Consider the following 18,153-nt stretch of genomic DNA (forward strand, 5'->3'; position numbering starts at 1 on the left):
TAGGAAATGCTTTAGACCCTAAGAATATTTTAAGATTATATTATATTTTGATGTTTCATGAAGTTTAGTGTAGAATTGACTACTACTTATTTTAGAAAGGGTGACGTGAATAGTTAAGTCTGTTTATTATATTTTAAAAAATTTCAAATGTTTTATAAAAACAAAGTACCAAAATAACAATGATGGAGAGTGGGGAAAATAAAATTGGTGAAGATTTGGAAAGTCATGAAGATGAAGGTGAAGATCATGTGGTGCATGACCAAGACAAAAATGATGATGAAGGCCCATCGAAGCCTTTAGGAGATTCAGAATTGGGTAGTAATGATATTTTTGCTAGCAGTTTTGAACTTGAAGATGACATTAACTTAAAAGATGTTGATGGTGATGGTGATGGTGATGGTGATAGTCATAACTTGGACTTGAATTAAGATTTAAATATTTCTACTAATGATTTATTTTAGTTTGTATTTTATGCTTGTAATGACATAATGTAGAAGTTTAACAATGTTTTTTGTTTTTATGACTTAGTATTTTTATTTATATTTAAGAACAATGTTTGTTGATGACTATGGTAATGTTTGTTGTTTGGAATTTTGATTATGGATGGATGAATGATGAACTGGTGATAAATGATAGACTTAATATTTAGAAATTTCATATTATTTAATATTTTTGAAATAGGTACATGTATATTATTGATAATAAGGATTATGTCATTATAAACATATATTTACATAAATTAAAGGGTATTTTTAATTATTTGTAAAATCATAAGATTTTACAATCCAATTTTATGGACTCTCTTATGATCTCACTTAAAATCTCGATTTTAACAACCATGCTTGCAGCGTCTACCAAATCCCTCCATCACTGCCATGGGCGTGAGAGGCTAGCAAGAAGTTGTTGCTACTTTGTTGTTCTAGGTCTGAAAATGTGTGATATCAGTTGTTTCAGTGTGCTATTTGTTGTCCTGTTTCAGCACTACATCCCTTGTGTTTATCAAAGAAATGACAGTGATGATGAATTTGATCATGTTGGCGAGCAAGGAACAAAATTAATCAGCTATCTAAAGTTGAAAATGATAGTTCGCGTGACAAAGAAATACTTGGTAATGAAAGGTGTGTGCACAGAAATGAAAGGCCTCAAAGATGGGAAGATCACATTGTGCATACCCTACAAAATTCCAAAGAGAGTGATGTCCAAGTGCATATTTCAAAATTTGATAGTGACATGGAATCTGAAGAGTTTTTGGATTGGGTGGAAAGCATTGAAAGTTATTTTGAGTAGAAAGATGTAGCAGAAGAGGGGTCAGTGAAGTTTGTTGGAGCAAAGCTTTGAGAACAAACTTCTACTTGGTGGAAGCATTATCAAAATGATCGTGAGAGTAGAGGAAAAAGAAAGCTAGAAGATGGGATAAGATGAAAGAGAAGTTGAAAGCTCAATTTTTTTCCCCAAGATTATGAGCAAACATAAATCAAAGGGTTCAGCACGTGTGAGAGCATGAATGTCAGTGAAGAATACCCAAGAGTTCCACAGGCTGTCAATAAGGTGTAACCTTGCTGAAACTGAAGCGCAAATGGTTAGTCATTATGTGAATGGCTCAAAATGGCAATACAAGATCAAGCTTGCAGTGGCCTTATACAGTAAGTGATGCCTATCAACTTGCACTCAAAGTTGAGGTGAAACTTGCACGTAACATTCCTAGAAAGGGAATAGCTGCACCACCCACGCCCCACGCATTCAAGCCAACCTAACAATTATATTGGAAAGCAATTAAGTGTTTATAATAGTCCAAGTACAGCCTAACAATCAAGGGAAGACAGTGACTAAGTGCTATAGATGCTTTTTACTTGGACATATCTAATGAATGCCCAAAAAGAGCTGATAATAGAGTTAATCTTGTCGAAGCTAAAGAAGCTGATTCAACCGTTTTGGCTCATTCAACAGATTCTAAGTGATTCAACTGATTGTTTCGACCGATTGAATCCTCCAAATCAGCCATGGCACGGATGAAGAACACAGGAAAAGGAAAGGAGAATGCAAGCGGTGCATCCCAACCTCAACCATGTGCCACGATCAACCTGTTCTCCAACACCCTATCAAAAGGAAAGATTTGAACACGGATTTGACTCTCATGAGGTACTAATTGGATGATTCTTAGATATTCAATTTCTAGAGTCGATTAAGTTTCCATACATAAGACACTTTTAAAGTGTTTGGTTGGTGGAATTTCATGACTTTACATAGAGACATCATTGTAGACTTGGTTATGTTGAAGAAATAAATAAGATTGGGCCAGGCCTTGAAGATTCCAAGAGATTCATCCATTATCATCTTTCTATTTATTTTGTTATTTTGCTTTTTATTATCTTGTATTATTTCTTAGATATCTCTTAGATTATCTTTGTATTATCTTTTAGTGTTGTAATCTAGTCCTAGATAATAGGGTTGTAATCTACTCCTAAATCTTAGGAGAATTTTGAGGAGAATTCTTAAGAAACATGTTGTATAAATATTTCTTATTCGTATCAATAAAGTGTGTGGGAATACCACTTCCCTTTCTCCTTTTCTACATGGTATCAGAGCCTCGTTAATAGGCTAGTACAGTAAACCCTAGTGCCTTCATTACACTATTGCTTCAATCTGGTCAAGTGCCTTCATTGCACCATCATTGTCGAAGTTGGAACACCTCTGTCTAGCCACTGCCTACCAATACTGCCACCACCATTGGGTTCGTCGTCATTAGATCGGCCGACCACCGAAAACCCACCACTGCCGGAGTCTCCATCGCCGCCGTCAATTTTCCTCTAACCCCACGTGCCAACGCATGAAGGGGCGTTCGCCGACATTTCACCTCCAACTAATCCAGATCAGCTCTCCGACGTCTGTTTAGTCTACCCCTAGTGTTGAAATCAGTCATGTTTGTGTTCGTGTTCGTGTTCAATTCTCAGCCAGTCCTCTTTGCTTTCCCTTCGGCCTTAATTGCCATCATTCATGAAGAACACTGGTGAAAGAACACCTGAAGATCAGAAACCAGTGTGACTGCCGGTGTAACTGCTAGTGCGAGTACTAGCATTGGAGCAGTAGGAAGCAAGCTACCAGGAATACTACTTTCCTACCGATTGGACGGTAGGAACTATCTTCAATGGGCACAGCTAGTCCAGACCTTTCTCAAGGGGCGAGGAAAGCTCAGCCACCTTAGTTCCCTTCCATCGGCAACAACAGATCCTACTTTTCAGGTATGGGATGTAGAAGATTCCCTCATTATGTCAAGGCTATGGAATGCCATGCAACCTGAGATAAGTAGGAATTATATGTTTTTAAGTTCAGCTAAGGAGATTTGGAGGTAGTTAAGCAAACATATTCTAAACTACAAGATGCATCGGTTATATATGAAGTAAAAACCAAAGTAAGTAGTACTAAACAAGGGGGGATGACAATCACCGAGTACTACAATTGAATGAATGGTTTATGGCTGGCATTGGATCAATATCAAAAGATTAAGATGGTGTGTAGTGGTGATACTGCAACTCTTAATCAGATTATGGAAAGGGATAGAATTGTTGAATTTTTGGCTGGCCTTAACTCTATTTTTGATCAAGGGTGCAGATTATCAGCCGAGAGCAATTACCATCATTAAATTAGGTATTTGCCATGGTACGTAGTAAAGAAAACAGATGGGCAGTGATGCTTCAGGGTTCTTACATTGATGGGTCTACCATGATATCAAATAAAGGGGAAGTATCTTGTTCAAAATCTGGAAAAATAGGTGCTCAAGGACGGTTGAATAACAAAGAAGGGCTTTGGTGTCCATATTGCAAGAAACCTCAGCATACCCAAGACACTTGCTTTAAGCTTCATGGGAAAGATGCAGTCCTCAGCAAAATTGGCGAATTTCCAAGAACACCACTAGGCCCCGCACACAATCATATTTATCTCAGAAGGGACAGGAAAGAGGACAAATCTGACAGAATCAAAAGAAAATTTCAGTCCAGACCTCAATCTCCTCAACATTGAAGAGATCACCAAACTGAAATCCTTCTTGAAGACCATACAAAATGATGGCGGTTGTTCCTTGGCACATCAAGAGCCTTCTGGTAAGACCTCAGGTAATGACTCCCATTCTATATTTTTTTCAGCCTTAAACACTAGTAGGAATGATACTTGGATCTTAGATTCCAGAGCTACCGACCACATGACACCTAACTCCGATGTGTTTACCACCTATCAACCCCTAAAGACCTCTAAACAAATCCAAATTGCCAATGGTACATCAGTTCCCATAATTGGATATGGGAGTGTTTATCTAAGCCCTAACGTCACCATTAACCATGTTCTCCATGTTCCCCAACTATTGGCCAACATTTTGTCCATCTATCAACTCATCAAAGAACTACACTGCTATGTTGTTTTTTCTACTAACCTGTGTGAGTTTCAGGCAATGAGGACCAGGAAGAGGATTGGGGTTGCTAGAGGAACAAATGGGTTGTATTGCTTCATAAGGAAGGCTCCTAAAAACCAGTTATCAGTGGCATGCTCTTCTTAGGTGACTGCCAATCATCACCAAATCTGGTTGCATCACTATCGCTTGGGACACCCTCCATTCACCTTGTTAAAAACCATGTTTCATAGTTTATTTCATTCTCTAGACCCTAGTTTTTTCATTGCAATATATGTGTTATTTCTAAACAACATCGAGTGTGTTACCCAATTAGTAATAAACTCCATCCTATTCCATTTGCATTAATTCATTCTGATGTGTGGGGCCCTTGCAAGCTTCCTAACTATTCTGGAGCTCGTTGGTTTATATCCTTTATTAATGATTGCACATGCATGACATAGGTTTTTTTGTTAAAAGATAAGGCAGCCATCCAAATAGTCCTACCCAACTTCTATAGAATGATAACTACTCAATTTGGAACCCCCATAAAGAAATTTCATACTGATAATGCCCAGGATTATTTCAATACTCATTTGCATCGATTCTTTCAACAAAAAGGGATTGTCCATAAATCTTCATGTGTTGATACTCCACAACAAAATGGAGTGGCTGAACGAAAGATAAGACATCTCCTCAATGTGGCTCGGGCCCTACTTCATCATCATAGGGTCCCTAAAACTTTCTGGGGGGGGGGGGGGGAGACTGTCCTCACTGCGACTTTTCTCATAAACCGCATGCCTACTAAAGTTCTAAACCAACAAAGCTCTCTAAATTGCCTCACCACTCACTATCCCGAATCTAACTTCCACACCTCTCTTCCCCTTTAGAGTATTTGGGTGTGTTTCCTTTGTTCATATTTCCAAACACTCTCGAGATAAGCTTGATCCAAGGGCTGTTAAGTGTGTCTTCCTAGGGTATTCTCCCACACAAAAAGGGATATAAATCCTATAATCCTCTCACCCCCAAACTCAATGTTTCTAAAGATGTTACTTTCATTGAAAACACACCCTTCTTTGGCTCATCTCCTGGTCACCAGGATAAAATGCACTCAACATCCTTTGTCTCACTTTGTGTCATTTGATCGAATGTCTCCTTCTCACAAGAGTTTCTTTCCCATCTTGTCTCAATTAAGATTCCTCAAACCCTATCTGAGGTGCTAGAAAGTGAGAAATGGCGGCATGCCATGAATGTGGAAATGGAAGCCCTAGAGAAGAACATAACATGGGAGGTAGTTGATTTAGCTAAAGAAAAGAAACTGGTTGACTGTAAGTGGGTATTCTCTGTTAAGTATAAGGCGGGTGGATCATTAGAAAGGTATAAGGCCCGACTTGTCGCAAAAGGCTATACACAGATATATAGTGTTAACTACCATGATACATTTGCTCATGTTGCCAAGTTGAATACTGTAAAAGTCTTATTATCATTGGCGGTGAACTTGGATTGGAACTTGTCCCAATTTGACGTAAAGAATGCCTTCTTACATGGGGACCTTGAAGAATAAATCTACATGGTTTGTCCATCGGGTTACAATCAATGTGCAAAAGGTAAGGTATGTAAACTTAAAAAGGCTCTCTATGGATTAAAGCAATCTCCTAGGGCCTAGTTTGGTAGATTCTCAAAAGCAATGTTGTCAATGAGATATAGGCAGAGCCAAGGGGATTATACATTTTTGTGAAACACAAGATCAAGGGGTGTTGTAACACCCCGCTCCAACCGAGGGGCGTTATAAATGCAGAAAACATCATCATGAATTTCGGGGACATATTTTTTTCCATAAATATATAATATAAGCGTTTGTACGTAAATAGCACACCAAGTAAGTTCCCAAGAAAGAGAGGTGGGTCACATGGGACACACTTAAATACCAAGTCTTTCCTTAGCCAGAAGTTTCCAAGACATGCACTTCCACTACACAACACTTGAATTCATAACTTCTCCGATAATCCCGATTACCTTCTCAGCACATCAAACTTAAGAACATCAAGCTAAGACAGGTAATATCATCATAAAACAAATGCAGAAGCTAAATCAAAACCTGATACGATACATAACCGAAATCATCTTATACATAACATCAAAATTGTATCATTGTCTAACATGACATCATCAAAAGGAAATACATATAATCTAAAACATATGCTACGATCCACCTACAAGTTGTCGTCAATCCTCGACAATTCCTTTCCCTTTGGAACAACTGCTACCACCTGGAACGTTAGAATATTCCAGGGACAAAAGTCCAACATAAGATGATGAATCATCTAAGCGAGAGTTCAAAAGCATTTTCATGAATGTATGCAAGACATGAAACAACAAAAAATCATGACAAAACCTGGCCCAAGAGAATCCCACACAGCACTTAACCCTAACCAGAGAAAATGCAATCTCTCTAAAAGCAACACAACCACATTGACACATTGGCACAACACAGTTCTACCTTAAGAGGGAGCAACGTTAATGCATGAACCCCGTGAATCACCCTGGGAATCATTACGTTCCCACTCAAAAGCTTACGGAGCACACATAAACACAAATCCTGGCCAAATGATGATCAACACCATCCTGGAAATCCACGTCCCCTCAGAAACAATACTACCGCTCAAAGGCCTCCTGGGGTGATGCCTACTGGCAGCCCTTGCCACTTGCCGGTCCGGGGTGGTGTTCACTCTCAGCCACGCCATTTGGCGATTCACGTGGGTGGTATTCACTCTCAGCCCAAGTCCCAAATGGATATTTTCCCTTGGCATGCCAAGTCCCATAAAAACAACACGCCAATGCCACATACCATGATTCAATGCATCAAATGAAACAACATTTCATGTACACAATTTGTCACAAAATTCAATGCACGTGCATAAAACATTTCGGGACAAATCTCTATGAAACCAACCATCACAGGTTAAAACCATTCACACGCAACAAAACATTTGCATGGATCAAATCAAGTTTAAGAGGAGAACAACTTGGAATAAACAAATTTTGGGGTTAGAACTGCTCACCTTGACAAAAATCAGGGTACCTCGAAAAGCGCACACTGCCTCGATTTGCGTGCCTGACCTTGATTTTCATGCCAACCTCAAAAGTCACACCAACACTCAACCCTAGGCCTCAAAGCACCCTAATCATTATTTAAACATCAAAAATCTGATTTTTCTCATAATTTCTTTATTTTCTCCCATTTTCTCTCTAAAAATTCCAAATAAATACCTATCAAGCTATTTTCTCCAATTTTTCTTCACAACACATCATAATAACTTATGAACATCAAGAGAAAATTACTGGACTTACCCGAATGCTGCATTTTCACTCAAAACGAGGCTCTTTGATGCTAAAATCGAGACAACATAAAGCCCAACTTCAAAACTAATTGCACAGGCCTCTAGATCTTGAATTTAGAGGAATTTAGCAATTTTTTTCACAATTTTTGGAGCTTGGACACGCCCTCACTCGCCCAAACAAGTTGCTCCACGCGCCTCCAGTCGTGGGGCCTAGCTGGCGCGTGTCCCACATGCGTCAATCGTCTTCTTCCTCAGCTCGCCGGACAGCAGCGTGATGCTCTGGTTTAATGGCCATAACTCCTTCATCCGGACTCTGATTGACCTCCCGTTTGAACCTATGGCTTCGTCTTTTCGCCCTCTACCGGATAATAACATAAAATCCCACAAACGTTGCCATTTTCAGACTGCTCGAAGCTATTTTCCGGCGAAACTCATTTTTCCGACGAGGCTTCGGATCTCACTCATCTCTCAACCAAAATGGCCAAATTGCACAGGAATGAAGCTCTAGACATGGGCAACAAAAGCCCCTTATCCGATTCTCCCAATTTATTCACAAATTTGCAAATCTAAGAAATTAATTTTTGAAGGCATTCGGCCATTGCTATTTATAGGCAACCCGAGCCTCCAAACGCTCAAGGGTGTTCAATCAAATGTGTCCAAAGCCTCTATCACCCCTGGATCGACCTATTTGCTGCAAAAATCGACCGCAATGATGAATTTTGAAGCTTCCCAAATTTGGCTGAATTCTTGGTCAACTTTTCTTCAAATTTCAGCCACCCTCGTGGCTGTTGTCGGCCAAGACTTAGTCCAAACACCTCCCCAACCAACCCTCGTGCAATCCCATGGCTCATATGAGGCTGGTCGGCAACCAGAACTGGCCGGTCAGCCATGGCAGCTTCCTTCCTCCTTCCACTTTGAAAAATTACACTTTCACCACACTTATTTTGTCTCTTATGCCTTGACCCATTTTCACAAAGCCCCTGAACTTTCCAATATTTCCATTGAGTCCCTCAAGTAATAAAAACTCCCATTCCTTCTCGGAAGATTCCAAAAACTCGCCATCTTGGCCTCCCTCCGATGAATTCAAAAAACTGCATTTTGGCCCGAATCTTTGTTTTGGCCTCAAACATATTCGTTTCTTCCAAAAACCACTAAAGGGTTGTTGTACACACCAAATATGAATACCTTCGGGGTTCCGTTGACTTCAATAATTCGGTTTTACAGCCTATCCCGTAGCTACATTTTTAGCTGTACTGAAAACTATTTATGATCCATTTTATTTCGATGCCATAAATCATTCCTTGAAATACTCGACACTACTATATCATTTTCTTTAGGCATCTCGGCTCCAAGGTACTCCCTACAATCGATTCGGTAAATTTCTCCGGCTATTCTGATACCTATTTTCCTCAAATCTCATTTTTCTAATAAAATACCTATTTCTCAATTACCCAAAGTTCTCGGGTATTACAAGTGTGACTGTCCTTTTGGTTTATGTGGACGATATAATAGTTACTGGTAATGATGAAAAGGAAGAGAAAAACCTGAAGAGTGCTTAGCAAAAAAAATTAAAATTAAGGACTTGGGAAGACTAAAATACTTCTTGTTCAAGATCGAAGGATGATTGGCACGAGGCTTGAGTCCCACAAACTCTACTATCTACCTCACCCTACTTCATCAATAGTGTGCACGACGATTGCTTCCCCTCTACAGGTCTATTATCGGTTAGGTCACCCGTCTCTCCCCAATCTCAAGAAAATGGTTCCTAGTCTCTCTAGTATTTCTTCCTTAGAGAATGGGTCTTGTCAACTTGGGAAACATAGTCGTAGTCTTTCTCGAGTAGAGTCAATAAACGTGTTAGTTCTCCTTTTTCAGTGGTCCATTCGGACGTATGGGGTCCTAGTCATGTCAATTCAGAAGACGGTTTTTGTTATTTTGTAACCTTTATTGATGATTTTTTTCGAACTACATGGCTATATTTAATGAAAATGTGTTCAAAATTGTTTTCTGTCTTCACCACATTTTGTGTTGAAATTAGAACTCAGTTTAATGTGTCTATTCGTGTTCTCCGTAATGATAATGCTCTTGAATATTTGTCCTCGCTATTTAAATCCTATATGGCATCTAATGGGATTCCTCACCAAACTTCGTGTCTTGGAACCCCACAACAAAATGGGCTAGCTGAATGAAAGAACCGTCATTTAATTGAGATCGTCTGCACGCTTCTTCTTCATATGCATGTTCCGCTTCAATACTGGGATGAAACTATCTTAACTGCATGTTGCCTAATTAACCAAATGCCATCTTCTGTCCTTAATGACCAAATTCCTCATTCTGTTCCTTTTTCTTAAGTTGTCTTATATTCTCTTCCTCCTCGTATCTTTGAGAGTACCTGTTTTGTTCACCATATTGCCCCAGGTCATGATAAGCTATTCGCTCATTCCGTCAAATGTGTTTTTTTGGGTTATTCACGCCTTCAAAAGGGGTATCGTTGCTACTCTCCTCAATTAGCTCACTACTTTGTTTCAGCGGATGCAGATATTACCTTCTTTGAGTCATCTCCTTATTTTCTCTTTTCGCTGAGGTCTCTGAGTTTGTTTCTACTGGCTTACCTTTACCTGTTCCTTTTCCTGACTTTTCCTCTTCTCCTTCTCCACCACCCTTTGCCTCTCGCTTTGACTGCCCTGATCTTCAGGTCTATCAGCAATGTCCTCGACCGGTGGCCCAAATAGCAGCACCTATCGTTGCTAGTCCAAGAGAGCCATCCACTGACTCATCCTTTGTGCCCCGTTCGTTCTTCCTTCTTTGGTCCGTCACCCTCGATTTCTAATCTTGACTTACCTATTGCTCTTCGTAAAGGTACTCATCATTGCACCACTCTCCATCCCATTTCACATTTTGTTAGTTATAATTCTTTGTCCCCTGGATATTCTGCTTTTATTTCTTCTTTATCTTTTGTTTCTCTTCCTAAATCTGCTCCCAAAGCTTTTTCCCATCCGGGGTGGCGAGTTACTATGGTTGAAGAAATGTATGTCTTACATTCCATTGGGACTTGGTACCCCTTCCCAAGGGTAAGTCTAGTATTGGTTGTCATTGGGTTTACACTGTTAAAGTTGGTCCTGACGGCCAGATTGATAACCTTGTTGCCAAAGGATACACTTAGGTTTTTGGCCTTGATTATGGCGATACATTTTCTCATGTTATTAAGATCTCCTCTATTCGCCTTTTCTTGTTCCTTATTGTTATGTTTCACTAACCTTTTCATCAACTGGACATTAAGAATGCTTTCTTTCATGGCGATTTACAGGAAGAGGTGTATATGGAGCAACCTCCTGACTTTGTTAATGAAGAGGAGTCTGGGCTGGTGTGTCGCCCTTGAAAATCATTATACAACCTAAAACAATCTCTTCGAGCTTGGTTTGGTCGATTCAATTAAGTTGTTCTTAAGTTTGAGTTAACTCGTAGTAGAACTAATCATTCTGTTTTTTATCACTCTGTCTAGCCACCGCATTCTTCTAGTGGTATATGTTGATGATATAATACTTATAGGAGATGATGTTGGAATCACTGAATTGAAGATGCATCTTCACCAACAGCTTCAAACTAAGGATCCAGGTTCCTTGAAACATTTTTTGGGGTATTAAGGTAGCTCAGTCAAAGCAAGGCATCTATATTTCTCAAAGAAAGTATGCCTTGGATATGCTAGAGGAGACAAGGTTGCTTGGATGTAAGCCAATAAATACCCATATGGATTTGAATATCAGACTGTTATCGGGACAAGGGGGGCCTCTTTTTGATTTTGAGCGCTACCGTCAATTAGTTGGGAAATTTAATTACCTCATAGTCACACATCCTAATATTTCATTTATTGTGAGTGTGGTAAGTCAATTCTTGGATTCACCTTATGACAGTCACTGGGATACAATAATTCATATTCTTTGGTATACTAAGCTTGCCCCCGGTCGGGGTGTATTAAATCAGAATCATGAACACAGTCGAATTGTGGGATATATGGATACTGATTGGGAAAGATCCCCGACTAATGGGGGATCCACATCTTGATACAGTGTATTTGTGGGTGGAAATCTAGTCTCTTGGAAAAGTAAGAAACAAATTGTTGTTGCCAAGTCCAATGCAAAAGCTGAATATAGGGCAATGGTCGTAACAACATGTAAGCTAATGTGGCTGAAACAGTTAATTGAAGAGTTAGGAGTTACGCAAGTCAAGTCTATGCAATTGATTTGTGACAATCAAGCCGCAATGCATATTGCTTCTAATCCTGTGTTCATATTGAAATTGATTGCCACTTTGTTAGAGAAAATGTGCTATCTGAGGATATAGTTACAACATATGTAAGTTCTAGCGATTAGTTGCTTGATTTACTCATCAAGTCACTTAGAAGTTCTCGTATGAATTACATTTGTACCAAGCTAGGCATTCTCAATATATATGCTCCAACTTAAGAGGGAATGTTAAATAAGATAAGTAAGAGGTATTGGTATAATTAATTTAATACACTTGTATATATATTCTCTTGTATTATAGACTTTTGATAGAACACACATTATTTTATTCACTGTTTTCATGGTGATCATGGAAATTGGAAACAAAGTTAATTGTTGTCATAAGACAATCAGGGTTGGGCATGCCACAAGATAAACCCAATCTGGTTCAAAGCAACACGAGATAAATGTAGGAATCTGACAGGTAGGCCTTGTCCTCATGTAGCTTATGTTGTGCATATGAGCCATCTATAGTTATTTTCATTCAAGAGATTATTTCCAATTGCTTCAAGCTTGTGTCATGCAATGCATAGGCTTCTCTTTTCATAGAGGGTTAATTTTATATATTTTCATTTTTACTCTGAACACCCCCCCCCCCCGGCGGTGTGGCAAAGTTTCACTTATAAGTGGTTCAAACACATGCTATTTAAATATCAAGTTAGCAATAAAGTTTGGAATCAAGACCCTTGCTAGCTCTAATACAATGTTGAATTGTTATCCACTATCTAATCTAAAAGCTTAAGTTCGTAAAATAGGGTTAATTTTATCTTTTATATCATCAATTTTACTCTCAACAAGTTACAAGAAAATTTCAAAGATGGTCCATTAAAACAAATAAAAAAGAATACAAATCATGTAAAGAACTCCAACACCCCCCCCCCCCCCGCCCCCCCCCCCCCCAAAAAAAAAAGGGCACCCCTGCTTCCTTTTTGCAATGATTTGAAGTTCTGTGGCATTTAAAAATACCCAGATAACCTAATGCTATGGCAACTTTGCCAATAGTTACTTACAATTTAGAATTATTCACTAATTTCCAATGTCTAACAAGCATTAATTAAAAGTATTTTTTGCTAAGGCAGAATCACGCCACATGATAGGTAAACTTTCCACCCATTAATTGGGAAGTAAATAACATCATACCTCATAAACAAGAGACTCTGTAGCATTTAAGTATGGCAATTGTCCTAGAAAGTAGTACTCTCTGTGATTGCAAGAATATGCAGAATACTCTGCACACCACAGCGGTTTCTGCACACATTAAGAACCTCCGCATTACTAGTCTACCAATATAAGAACTTCATCATTGGCCTTCATTAATTATTTGAAAAGGCAACCACAATGGTATACAGGACCATAAAATATACTAACCTCAAGGAAATTTAGAACTATTAAAGCAAAAATATTAAGGGACCACAGGAAATCAAGGTGGATAAATATGAAGTAGAATTTTGCTGGAGTTTCATAGCTTGACTGATCAAGAATTTGCTCGGGCAGACCAATACCATCTTCAGCCTGGAAAATGCATTTTTAATCAATGGACAGTAATCACGCCTTAAGTACAAGGAAAGAAGAACTCTCAACATAGAAGAAACCTGGCATTCATTTAGAATACAGTTTTAGATCAGTGCAAATGCCAAGACCAGTAGCAACTAGTGCATTTTTTATGAACTTCAGCACATGCAACACCATACGCAATAAAAGATGTAAAGTCTGTCATTCAAAGTTCATTATTACATTTCCTCTGCCTGCTTAGAAAGTAAAAACAAGGATAAACAAAGAGGATAAGGACGTACAACTTACAGGTAAGGAAAGTGAATGAGTCAGAGAAAAAAGAGCTCAAAAAATAATATAGACAAGCTGCATGTGGCCAAAGTTTCAAGGGTTACAGCCAGAGAAAAATCATTAAAGAAAGAAAAAGAAAACAAAGGAAAAGAAGACAGGGAAAAAGGGAAAAACATGAATGTTAACTAACATAGAATGACATTATCTTGACATTGAAGCAACAATAAAAAGAAGCCAAAGATTACCTTGAGATAACAAAGAAATATATGATGTTGTACTTTCCATTATTGGGCCAAACACGTGTAAGTATTTCAAATATATTTTTTTTAAAATAACATTTCAAATATTTGTTCTAATGTATTTAGGGCGCTACAATTCCAAACTCAATTATTAACCACTAAGTCATATGAATGCTTAATCTGCAAGAGGAGTGGTAATTTTTTTATATATATCATTACGTGCACTCTCAATTGATATTGAAGGTGTTGGCAATATTGACGATTTTGCCATTCCCCAGGCGGTGGAATATTCTGTTTCCTCTCTTTCTTTTTTAATTGATAATTTAGAAAAAATTTGATTTTATTTGTTGATATTGTATGAATATTTATTTATTTTTTTATACTTCATTATAAAAAAAATAAAATTTAAATGAACACTACCATTCAGGGGCCATTTTTATATTACTCAGCACCCCAAAATCTCATCTACGGCACTGATTGTAATCTACCTTCACCGTAGCTACTCAGAACTCGTCCTTGCACAAAACGTTTTCCGATGACGACACAGAAATAACTCGTTATATACACATATACATACACATTTTTAGCCACGAAGTGATAATGAGACAAACCAGATCAACAAGCGCAGCGGCTTTCTGATAAGGCGAGCCGTGGGTGATGGCCTCTGATCTTCCCCGGATAGGCACCGGTCCGTCTCTCCGGCCAGTGAAACGTTTACCGTCGCTGGTTTCGCCGCCTAGCAGAGCTTCGTCCATCTTCATCGCGGAGATGCAAAGACTGAACACCGAGCCACTTTGATTTGTGAGAGTAACGATCTGAATTTTAGATTTAAAGGAATGCGCGTAGATGTCAATTACGAGTGTTATTATTACGAAAATGCCAGAGCGGGGTGACGTGGCAGCGGGATCTGGAATTGTTCGGGATCACGTTGATTGTAAAGTCGGCACGGAGACAGTGTTACGGTGCGACGCCGTCTTCTGAACTCTGTGCAACCTCCGCTGATATTTTACTTTGTATTTTAGAATAGTAAGAATTCGCTTCTAGATTTAGCAACGGCTTTTATCTTTCTTTCTTTTTTTAACTCCGGTAAGCATTTTATCTTTCAATTTTTTTATAAAAAAAAGGTGGGATAACTCCATTTGTTTGGAGAAATGTATTTTACAACAAAACACTTTTCCTATTTTTTAATGTTTGGAAGCATAAAAATACACAAGTCAACTAAAAATATTTTTCAGTCAATGAAAAATTAGAATTTTAAAGTTGGGTAATTTAAGAAAAATGACTTTTCATATGCAAACTAGAAAATTATTGTCTAAAACATTGACTCAACACTATCATGTACTTGTTTAAATTCACCATCGTCGTCTACCTCACCGTCGTTATCATCTACATCGCCAATTACGTCATCGTCTAGCTTTTTCTCTATTGATTTCTTTATTATTCAATTTCTCTCTAACTATTCAGATTTTTCTCTCTTTGTTCAATTACAGTAAATGTGGAATGCTATAAATGATTTTCTAACAAAATTCTTCAAGTTACAACCAAACAATAGAAATTTAGGAAAATTATTTTCTAAAAATTATTTGTTCTAAAGAAAATAATTTTCTACTAATAAACAAACCTTAAATTACATTTAAGAGCTCTCTCTCATTAATGAATGTTTGATTTTGAGCCATAACAATTACTTGCGAAGGTGAACTTAAAAGTCACCCTACTCCTACCATGAGTTCTTTTACAGAACCAAACAGATTAACAAACAAGCTTACAGAATGAGGGTTAAAAAATTAAAATATCTCCATCCACATTGCATTGAAAAAAATACAATGCAATATTGGCAAAGGCATTTTAGTTCTTTAGTCTCCATTCTGTAAGCCAACGTGTTTGTCTCTCAAGAATTTTCTCTCCTACCATAATGATCTTACACTCACTTTTAATGATTATCATTCAATTTGATTAAATGTCATTTATAATATAATAAAGGCAGTTACTTATTTTTTTGCGGATCAATATATACAAATTTATAATTTTATCTAGCAATTTTATTAAATGTCATTTCTATTGTGTGAATATATTTATTTTTTGAGAATCAATAAAAATTCTAATTCATATCTAGTTTGTTTTTTAACTCTTTTATAAATAATTTTTTTTTCACAATTAGATTCATAACCATATAATTATTAATACTCACTTGAAGTGAAAAACTATGCTAATAATAAATAAGATTGATTTAGGAATGAGTTATTAGATTGCAACGAGTGCAATTTACTTACATTATCTTTATTGTTGTGGACCCCAGTAATTATAAAATCTTATAAAGAATTGAAAAAATGACTACTTAAAATGAGTCTCGTGTTTAAGTTAATAACAGAAAATTTATTAAAAAGAATAAAAATAAATAATAAGGAAGAATGAAAGTGAATATATATATATATATATATTTTATTCTTGGTTTGCATCAATAGAACATATATCCTAAGCTCTCGACCACCTTTTCACCCAAGGAAATTCTTCTTTTTCAGCAAGTATTATAAAGGCATTATATCTACATATTTGGCAAAGATACCCTTGGTCATTTTGGGAAAAGATTTTCGGCCTAATGTATATTTTTTTCCAAACCTGTCACAATTAGGCCTTGTTGGTCCCTATGGCTCATGTACATCTGAAAAATAGAGAGCCTAATTCACTTTAGGCTAGCATTTGGTATGGCCAATCCAGCCACCTTTTGGGGGCCACTCAAAGCCGTTCGAGTTGGCCATGGGACAATGATTTAAAAACATAGAAATTTTCTTACCACATCCTCTATTATTTAATTTAATTATTAACAGCCTATATATACATGTTATCTTTTATTTTTAGATCTTAAGAAACAATTATGAACCCCTAGAATTAGATAATATTAGAGGAATGGTCCACATTATATATATATATAAATAAATAAAAATAAAATATTTTAAACAAAGACTAACTTTCAAGGGGTGGTGTTTTCTAATTGAAGCTTAGTTTTTATTATTTTTTTAAATAAATTTTAATTGCTTTGATGTAATGGTACCATTGTTCTTGTTTTGTTATTACCTATAAGTCACTTGTTTGAATATATGAATAATATATTCTCTATATGTAATAATATATGAATGATATAAAATAAAATCATAGGATAACCTTATTTATGATGGTTCAATTACTACTCAATTGATAATCATCATCAACAGTGATTCTACAATTATATTCAAGATTACTATTTTGAGTGATTATCCGTTATGATAATTATTTATAATACTATTTCATAGATAATCATCCTATGATAGGTCACGTCAAAACCTTGTCAAGTAAAAATCCTGTAGAAAATAATTTGATGAAGGAAAAAGTTACATTTTAACCATCAAACAATTCTTGTAGAATTAATTATGATTAATCAAAATATAATAATATATAGTTCTTTGGAAGCTATCAAACAGTTCTTCACAAATTAATATTGAAAATACTATTGATATATCATGGGCTACACTTTGACCCACATAAAATAGCTAAAATATCTAAAATATCATTCACTTAAGACAATGAAGTAAGGTGGTGTGAGGCGCATATCTAAAATATCTCTCACCCAAGACAATGAAGCGACTCGAAGCGGTGAAATGAGACGATAAGGCACAAAGAGTATTTTTGTCATTTGTGATTCATTGTGTAGTCCAGGATATAGGTAAAAGGATACCAATAGTAGACCATTGGGGGCATAAGTCAAGTAGTTAGGTTACGATAAATTGAGATTCGTACCAGTAGATCGTAAGTTTGATTTCTTATTTTGTGTAATGAGATAAACACTCCATTTATGATTTATTTTTTCTGTCGAAATAAAAAATACGAGTAATGAAAGATCACGCAAGGATAATAATTTCAAGAGATATTAATAGGTCCAATTAATATATATATTTATATAAGTGATGAGGTCAAACAATAAGGGGGTAATATACATGTAATTTTCCTAAATTCCTTGTAGACCCAATATGGACGAGTTCGATGTTGTTGAGGTTGTGCCTTAGCTTCAAGAAGAAAAGTGATGGTCTCATGGCAGGCTTAGAAGTAAAGAAGAAAGAAACCAGATTCTGATTGGCCCGCGTGGACGATTCTTTCTA

At 37.0% G+C, this 18,153-nt stretch overlaps 1 protein-coding gene across 2 annotated transcripts in view; it reads right to left on the bottom strand.

Annotated features, from left to right (window-relative positions):
* LOC127791958 (two pore calcium channel protein 1A) overlaps positions 1 to 14,835 on the bottom strand; it is a 145,681-nt gene extending 130,846 nt beyond the window's left edge. The window contains exons 1-3 of one of the 2 annotated variants that reach the window (XM_052322193.1): positions 14,635 to 14,835; positions 13,371 to 13,514; positions 13,143 to 13,250 (exon numbers count right to left, since the gene is read on the bottom strand). In XM_052322193.1, the coding sequence (XP_052178153.1) occupies positions 13,143 to 13,250; positions 13,371 to 13,514; positions 14,635 to 14,784 (402 nt within the window). In that variant the 5' untranslated portion in view covers positions 14,785 to 14,835. Of the gene's footprint in view, positions 1 to 13,142; positions 13,251 to 13,370; positions 13,515 to 13,594; positions 13,713 to 14,634 lie in introns of those variants that run through there. The other variant, XM_052322194.1, reaches the window with a different exon arrangement.
* Positions 14,836 to 18,153: the final 3,318 nt, after the last annotated feature.

Source organism: Diospyros lotus, chromosome 15, assembly GCF_014633365.1.
Source record: "Diospyros lotus cultivar Yz01 chromosome 15, ASM1463336v1, whole genome shotgun sequence".
In the NCBI taxonomy this organism is placed as follows: Eukaryota; Viridiplantae; Streptophyta; class Magnoliopsida; order Ericales; family Ebenaceae; genus Diospyros; species Diospyros lotus.